The 9,083-nt window shown below is 44.3% G+C and overlaps 1 protein-coding gene across 1 annotated transcript in view; it reads left to right on the top strand.

Moving 5' to 3' along the window:
- The first annotated feature begins 343 nt into the window (after nt 1-343).
- The window catches only part of LOC132777893 (BAR/IMD domain-containing adapter protein 2-like), a 48,791-nt gene continuing 40,051 nt past the window's right edge, over nt 344-9,083 (top strand). The window contains exons 1-3 of the mRNA XM_060780426.2: nt 344-451; nt 8,661-8,736; nt 8,872-8,958. Coding sequence (XP_060636409.2) covers nt 404-451; nt 8,661-8,736; nt 8,872-8,958 — 211 coding nt within the window. The 5' untranslated portion in view covers nt 344-403. The remainder of the gene's footprint in view (nt 452-8,660; nt 8,737-8,871; nt 8,959-9,083) is intronic.

Raw genomic sequence — 9,083 nt, 5'->3', positions numbered from 1 at the left:
CACTCTTGGGCATAGAGAAAGCTGCCAAAGTTGTGTCAACTTGCACGACTCCTTTGATGCCTTAGCATTGAGCCTGGGCAGTGAAAGTGGAGTCAAACGGCCTTCGGTGTAGAGTGTATCTGGCTCTTCCTGGAGAACCAGTTTGGATGTTGCTCTTTGGGGGACTTGGCGACCAGGGTCTGAGCTCTGTGTGGTCTCCTCGCCTGGGACGCGGCTCCAGCTGGGTCTTGCCTCTGGCTCGGCCTCCTTCCTTCCTTCCCTGCCTGCCTCCCTCCCCTGCTTGTTGACCCCCCCCTCCCGCTCCGCTTCCATTAGGACCCTCCCCTTTTGCCCCGCTTTCCCCGACCCCACCCCCTTCCTCACCCGCCCCGTCCGGGCCCCTGCCGCTCACTGCCCCGGCATCATGTCCCGCTCCGAGGAGGTCAACCGGCTCACGGAAAACGTCTACCGGGTGAGCCGGACTTTCTCTTTCCTCCCCATCCCTCCTCCCTTAGGAGCCTGCCTCTCCTACCCCACAACCCGTTTCCCCCTTCTCTTGGTTCTTCTTCGCTCTGTTTACTCGCCCCCGCACCCCACCTTTGCTCTCCAAACCCTTTCCTTTCCCTTCTTCTCCTCTATCTACCATTCTCTCCATCCTTACTCCTCCCCTCCCAGCCCTCAATACACTTCTCCCTTCTTTTGGTTCTGTTTTGTCACCTCCCTACCTTTCCTCTCCATCTATCCATCCCTTGTTGTTCTCCATAATGTCCCATTTTTTCTCGCCCTCTTCCAGTTCTCTCATTCTTTCTTCCTTGTGTTGTCCAAGGCTCTCCTGGCTGGAATCACTGGGTGGATCTTGGTCCTGACTCTCATGGCTTTGCAGCTCTTCTGATGTCTGTGGTGGGGTTTCCATTGGCCTGTAGTGCCCAGTTTAAGTGGTCCAGTTCACCTTGGAGGAGGCGGGCTTTGCAAATTATTTTTGTATGGTCGTTGTGAGTTTTCCAGGCTGTATGGTCATGTGTTGTCAAAGGCTTTCATTGCTGAGTAGCTTTAAGTTTTTTCGGACTTTATGGCCATGTCCCAGAAGCATTCTCTCCTGGCATTTCGCCTGCATCTATGGCAAGCATCTCCAGAGGTTGTGAGGTCTGTTGGAAACTAGGTTTATATATCTGTGAAATGTCCAGGGTGGGAGAAAGAACTCTTGTCTGCATGAGGCAACCTGGGAATATTGTAAATAGCCACCTTTTTTTTGGCCTCACAGCTTCAAAGCCTAGCTGGTTGCTGCTTGGGGGAATCTTTTGTTGGGAGGTGTTAGCTGTCCCTGATTGATTCATGTCTGGAATTCCCCTGTCTGTTTGAGGTAGGTGTGAATGTTTCAACTGGCCATCTTGTTTAGCATATAATGGCCCAGCAGTTTCAAGGTCTGGCTTCTTGCTCTCCTGGGGACTCCTTTGTTGGGAGGTGATTAGCTGGCCTTTTTGCAGAGTCTGCCAGGGCTTTAGTTGTGCTTCTTTTTTTGACCTGGGTTGGAGATTTATTTTTTTGGTAGGTATCTATATGTGTATGTAGGTTTTCTGTAAACTGTATGGCCCAGTTGTTGATTGGGTTTGCCATAGATGTGGGTGAAATGTCAGGAGAGAATGCTTCTGGAACATGGCCATACAGCCCAGAAAACTCACAGCAACCCAGATATTCTTTCTTTGTATTCCTTTCTCCCTCTTCCCCAGCTCCTATAATCCTACAACACCTTTCTTTCTTCTCCACCCCTCCATTCTTTCTCTCTCCTCCCTTCTTTTTTTCTTTCCCTGTCTTCTCTTCTTCTGCTCTAGTCCTACAGTACTGTTAGGCAAACACTTTTTCCTCCCTCTTTTCCAATTCTTTCTCCTCTCATCTTTTTTCTTTCCCTTCCTCTCTTCCTCTGCTCTAGTCCTACAGAACTGCTGAGCAAACACTTTTTCCTCCCTCCTCTCCAATTCTTTTTCTCTCACCTTTTTTCTTTCCCTTCTTGTCTTCCTCTGCCCTAGCCCTACAGTACTGCTTTCTCCCCGTCCTCTCTAATTATTTTTCTCTCCTCCCATCTTTTTTCGTTCCCTTCTTCCCTTCCTCTGCCCTAGCCTTACAGTACTGTTGGGCAAACACCTTTCTCCCCCTCCTCTCCAATTCTTTCCCCTCCTTTCTTCTCTTCCTCCTACCCAGCACTACACTCTGTTGCCTGTTATGTACTTCACCCCACTTCTGACCCATGGCTACCTCCTCTGCTTTCTTCTTTTGTTCCCCTTCTCGTGATCTGCTTGGGAAGGGGGGTAAAGAAAGGGGGAATGTGGAAAAAAGGAGAGAGGAGGAGTGTGGTAGAGACCCAGCCAGTCGTGGCCCCATCTTTGAGGTGGATGAACAATCCCAGATTCAAAAGCAAAGCAGAATGGAGATCAGGATTTAGAAAGTTTCTTCTTTTTCCCCATTGATAACGCAAACAAACACACACCCATGAAAGCTGTCTGGATGAAACAGACTTCTCCTCCTCGGTCTGACACATTCCATTGTTCGGGGGGATTTAAATGCCACCAAGCGGCATTCAGAAAAGGCAGCGGAGAGGAGTGGGGAATTGGTGCCTGGTTTTATTTATTGGGCACTCAACTGAGGGTTTGGGTGTGCGGGTGTGCGGCTGGAAAAAAAAACTTGGGGAAAGTTCATTTCAAGGTTCTTCCTGTTGGAAGCTTTTGGTGTGAGCCCTGAATGTGTGTGTTTTCTTCTCTCTCCCCTTATGGAAATGAAGCAAATGCCATGCCAAATTCTCTCTCTCAGAGTATTTGGCTGGGAGATGGAGAGGAAAACTTAACCCCTTTCTTTCCCAAAATGCCTGGAGAGGCCCACTCTCCATAAACATCTTGACTCCAACTGGAGGCAATGTTCTGCTCTTATCCAGAGAGAGGAGAGGAAACGCACGCATCAGCCAGGGTTCCTGTGCTCCGTGTTGTTTGAAGCACTCGCCAGAGAGGCACATCTGACAGCTGTTAAAAGAGATGCCAAAGTTTTGTTGCGGTTGGGAAGGGAAGGCTTGAAGGAGACCTGCTCTCCCTTGAGTTCTGTAAAATCTGGGCCACGAGGATAGCTTTGGCTGTGGAAACTGTGAGCATGCTGAAATGTACAGGATGTACTCATCAGAAGTTTCTTATTTTCTATTATCACTATGACTGCCATTGTGATTGTTGATTACGTTTTGACCCCTAATGGCGTACAAGATGCACAACAACCCTGTAATGCAGGGGTCCTCAAACTAAGGCCCGAGGGCTGAATACGGCCCTCCAAGGTCCTTTACCTGGCCCTCGCTCAGGGTCAACCTAAGTCTGAAATGACTTGAAAGCACACAACAACAACAACAACAACAACAACAATCCTATCTCGTCAGCCAAAAGCAGGCCCAAACTTCCCACTGAAATACTAATAAGTTTATATTTGTTAAAATTGTTCTCCATACTATTGTTTTTAAGTGTTTTTTGCACTACAAATAAGATATGTGTAGTGTGCTTAAGAATTCATTCATGCTTTTTTCAAACTATAATCTGGTCCTCCAACAGTTTGCGGGACTGTGACCTCCATTTAAAAAGTTTGAGGACCTCTGCTGTAATGTATAATAAGCTGAAGATAACTTGGGACCTGGTTACCTGAAGGACTTTCTGTAGACTTATTTCATCCTTCAGATCATACAATTGGATGTGCTCCTGAAGTCCGATTTGCAATAATTTATTGTGGTGCAGTTGGTTTTTTGGCACCTGGAGTATGAAATATGTTCCTGTCTGAAATTGAACATGCTCCAACGGTTTGTGTTGCTGTTATTAGTTGCCATCAATGAGAGGCCTCTATTGTTATCAACAGTCCTGCTCTGATCTTGTAGATTTCGCTTTCACCCTTTCTACTTTACCAAGTGTTATTGTCGTCTCATGATATGTCCCGAGCACCACAGTCTCAGTTTAGTCATCTTGGCTTTTAGCAAGAGTTGAGATCCATATCTGTTTGTTCAGGCCTTCTCTCAATCTATTTTTTTCATGGCCCGGGTTGTGCAATGGGTTCAACTCTTGTGCCTGAAGGGCTGCTGACCGACTTTGGGGAGCGGGGTGAGCTCCCATGTGTCAGCCCCAACTTCCCATGCAGGGACATGAGAGAAGCCTCCCACAGGATGGTAAAACTTCTGGGCATTCCCTTGCAGACACTCTCACTCCAAAAGCGACTTGCAGTTACTCAAGTCACTCCTGACATGAAAAAAAAATGACCAGTAAATATTGTATTTTAGTTATGTGCCTTCTCTTTATGGTAGGTTTTGAATTTCTTTGTACAGCGCTTAGAAATCATGAGAAGCAAGTGGTTTATAGATATTTTTAGTCTTGACTGGACTGATAAATATTTTAAAGTAAAGATTGGACCTGTCCAATAAGCTTCATGGGTGCCTGGGAGTTTAAACCTGGGGCTCTCAACTCCTAGCCTGATTACTACAACACACTGTGCTGTTTAAGGCATGTATTTCTGCAAATGCTGCTAGGAGTTCGATATCTATATTTTAGTTGAGATGGATGTTGTTAATTTGCAAAAAAAAATAAATAAATATAGAAGATAAAAATTTAAAAACACATTTTTTACTTTGACTTTAGAACAACATACAAAAAACCTAAGCAGATCAAAGTCTCTGTGTGTGATTACAATAAACATCCTAATAAACTGGACACAGGCAGAACTTGACAATTTGGACAGAAAAACAAGAAAACTCATGACCATTCATAATTCATTACATCCTCGCAGTGATGTTGACCGGCTCTATCTGCCTAGAAAGTCTGGGGGCAGAGGACTTTTACAAGTCAAACAAGCAGTTGAAGAAGAAAAACACGCCCTGGCAGAATATGTCAAGGAAAGCCAAGAACCTGCTTTAATTGAAATCAATAATTGGAAATTTCTCAAGGCACAGCAAAAAGTCAGTACAAAAAAACTGCACTCCAAACCAGAGCTGACAGCTGGCTCAACAAAGACTTACATGGGCAGTTCCTTGACAAAATTGAAGGAAAAGTTGACAAGAAGAAGTCCTGGTTATGGCTCATGAATGGAACCCTGAAGAAGGAGACCAGAAGGCCTGGTTCTTGCAGCCCAGGAGCAAGCCATCAGAACCAATGCCATTAAGGCCAGGATTGAAAAATCAGCAGATGACCCAAAATGCGGACTGTGCAAGGAAGCTGATGAAACCATGGATCATATCCTCAGCTGTTGCAAGAAAATCACACAGATGGACTACAAACGAAGACACAACTCTGTGGCCCAGATGATTCACTGGAACTTATGTCACAAGTACCACCTGCCAGCAGTAAAGAATTGGTGGGATCATAAACTTGCAAAGATTGTGGAAAACGGACATGCAAAAATACTGTGGGACCTTTGAATCCAGCTTGACAAAGTTTTGGAACACAATACACTAGACATCACGATTATGGAAAAGAGAAAAGTCTGGATTATTGATGTCGCCATACCAGGCGACAGTCTCATTGAGGAAAAACAACAGGAAAAACTCAGCCGCTATCAAGACCTCAAAATCGAACTGCAAAGGCTCTGGCATAAACCAGTACAGGTGGTCCCAGTGGTCATTGGCTCACTGGGTGCTGTGCCCAAAGATCCCAGCTGGCATTTGGAAACAATAAACATCGACAAAATCACAATCTGTCAACTGCAAAAGGCCACTTTACTTGGATCAGCGCGCATCATTCGAAAATACATCACGCAGTCCTAGACGCTTAGGAAGTGTTCGACTTGTGATTTTGTGATACGAAATCCAGCATATAGATCTCGTTTGCTGTGACATACTGTGCTTTTTTGTCAACAACAACAATAACAACAACAACAATAACATTTATTTATTACCCACGTCCTGATGGCTTCAGGTGGGGTACAACAAATTCAAAAACAAGTGTACATAAAATATAATAAATTACTAAATTTCATAGATAAACATACACACATGAAAACTTATACCAAACACAGCTACAGAATTGACATATAGTGGTAATAGAATGCAAATCAAAACTTGACTGGGTAGGCCTGAGAAAAAGAAGGGTCTTCAATTGCATTTTAAATTCCTGCACCTCATTTAGCTGTCAGATCTCTTCTGGCAGATGGAATCTGGATGTAGAAGAGATTTGGAGTTGTTTATTCGTTCAGTTTATTCGGCTGTTAGGAATTGTAGGAGCTGGAGTCCAAAACTCCTGGAGGGCCGAAGTTTGCCCATGCCTGGTGTAGACCTTTACTATGTTTACACACCATTCAAACCATGGTGTGGTTTGTTGAAGTCTGACTTGCTGCAACGTGTGAATTCACCTCTGCTAACAAGCTATAGCTTGTTAGAGGCACATCTGCAGTTTACTCTTAACTTGCAAACTCTAGTTTGTTTAAACATTGGTTTATTATGGCATTGAACCCCACGACTGGCTTATTTCCCCCATTCCTTTGGAATGGAAGCTGACAAAAACGATCAGGTACTAAATGAAACAGAAACACTGAACTCTTTATTTGGTTGTCTGCTGTACTTTATGGCTTGAGCAACAAACCAAGACTTATTGAGATGCATTTCCACTCTGTGTACTAGGGCCTATACAATTTTGCTGGCTTTCTCCTGTAATAGGCCTGGCCAACTCTATGCCATACAGAATCTATTTCTTCTTATCATTCTGTCATATTTTTTTCCATCTCATTCCAGCCTGTCTGTCTACCTGTACTCTCCTATATCTTTTTCCTGCCAGAATACCTTCCCCTCCATTCCCATCCCATGGGAAGCATTGCTATATTCATCTAGGTATAGTTCATTGCTTCAGATCTATTTTTCTCACCTTCCCCCAGGTACCAAAAATAGTAATGTGTAGCTAAAAAGTAGGAAGGCCTATATTCCTATCTCTCCTTCATTCTCAGTGGATTAGGTAACCTGAAGCAAACTAGGCTTCTCACACTGCTTCATCACCTAGATGCCATAAATGTCACTCCTTTTTCTAAACTAAAAATAACCAAAGTTATCTGGGGTCTGCACTTTGAAAACTGGAAAATGGAGATACTGACTTTTGTCTATCAAAATATTCTCTAGAATTTAGATATACAATATGGCACATTCTTCACCAGACTACAAATCCCAGGATTCTATGGGATGGAGCTATGGCAAATCAAGTGGCATCAAGTAGAACTGTTGTTGTTTGCCTTTAAGTCATTCAAGAAATAGCTTCCTAATATCAAAGAGATACAGGAACACCTCAGCAAGCGAGAGCTCAAAAGTGGCAGGCTAAAACCCGGATCCCCTCAATCAGTGGTTGATACCAGATGAGAAACTCCCCCCGGGTGACTGGGAAGACTGGGTGATTAGGAAAGCGATGAACAGACAGTGCTCTGGCATGATGAGATGCAAAGCCAAGTTTAAGAAATGGGGCCACAAAGTGGAGTCCACAACATGCGAGTGTGGAGAAGAGCAAACCACATACTACTTACTACAATGCAGTCTGAGCCCTGCCGCATGCACAATGGAGGACCTTCTTACAGCGACACCATAGGCACTCGAAGTGGCCAACTTTTGGTCAAAGGACATTTAGTATAATGCCAAGTTTTCAACTTTGTTTGTGGTTTTTCTATACATTATAACTGTATTCTGGAGGAAAGTCTTGAGAGTGCCTTGGACTGCGAGAAGATCCAACCAGTTCATCCTCCAGGAAATAAAGCCCGACTGCTCACTGGAGGGAAGGATACTAGAGACAAAGTTGAAGTACTTTGGCCACATCATGAGGAGACAGCAAAGCCTAGAGAACACAATTATGCTGGGGAAAGTGGAAGGCAAAAGGAAGAGGGGCCGACCAAGGGCAAGATGGATGGATGGCATCCTTGAAGTGACTGGACTGACCTTGAAGGAGCTGGGGGTGGTGACGGCCGACAGGGAGCTCTGGTGTGGGCTGGTCCATGAGGTCACGAAGAGTCGGAGACGACTGAACGAATGAACAACAACATAACTGTATTCTCAATTCGCTTCTGACATGATAAATAAATAAAGCCATTTCTGACGTATTGCTAACTTATGGTGATCCTATCATGGGGTTTTCATGGCTGAATTTCTTTAGAGGGGGGTTGCCTTTACCTTCCTTTAAGGGTGAGAGTGTGTGACCTGCCTAAGGTCGCCCAGTGGGTTTCCACGGCCGAGTGGGATTCAAAACCTATTCTCCCAATGTCCTAGCTCAACATTCAAACCGCTACAAGATGTTGGCTCTCTGTGTTGTGTAGATACTCTTTATTCCCCACTTCCTTTACCGTTCTTCTCCCCAAAACAGATAATTTATCCTTTTACATTCCACAACTTGTTTATCAATGTGTCTGTCTACGTTTTTTCCACTTGTCTCTTTTTTCTCTTAAATAAATTATCCCATCCTCCTTTAAAACAAACCAGAAAAAGAAACTTTGGCTGCAGACAACACAGACAGAATTGTGGCAGAAGTTGACAGCAGAGTAATGGGAGAAAATCCAGTCCAAGCTTGTGTCCTTTTATTTGATTCCTATGGTTTTTGTTGGATACGTCGAACCTAACCTCAAAATCTCTCTCTGTGATGTTAAAGTGCTTAACTTTGACTAAATCGTGCCAGATAAATCTGCGTCATTTATTTATTTTTCTTCTCCCTTGTAACCAGGCAATCCTGGACCAATTCAATCCCAGTCTGAGGAATTTTGTTACTATGGGGAAAAACTATCAGAAGGCACTCTCAGGTAATGGAGTACCTCAAAACAGTTTTAGACCAAGTGAAATTTGGTGTTTCTTAGCAGGGAAGGGTCACTATGACATTTGTGTTGAGTATTAATTATTCAGTGCTCTGTTCCTCCATCCCATCCCATTTTTTCCAGGAGTTACAGTGGCTGCCAAGGGTTATTTCGATGCCTTGGTGAAACTTGGCGAGTTGGCCAGCGACAGTCAAGGGTCCAAGGAGCTGGGTAGGTTTATTGATTTATTATCTTGCACCCTTAAGTATGCAGGGACTTACTTATACACTCCACTTTGGCAGGGAAAATCTGGATTAACCCCCTGCCAGCCTACTTTTCAGTTGCTTTTGAAATAT

Source organism: Anolis sagrei, chromosome 6 (genome assembly GCF_037176765.1).
Source record: "Anolis sagrei isolate rAnoSag1 chromosome 6, rAnoSag1.mat, whole genome shotgun sequence".
NCBI lineage: Eukaryota > Metazoa > Chordata > Lepidosauria > Squamata > Dactyloidae > Anolis > Anolis sagrei.
The sequence above is the reverse complement of the archived record's forward strand: the minus strand, read 5'-3'. Positions and strand labels throughout refer to the sequence as shown.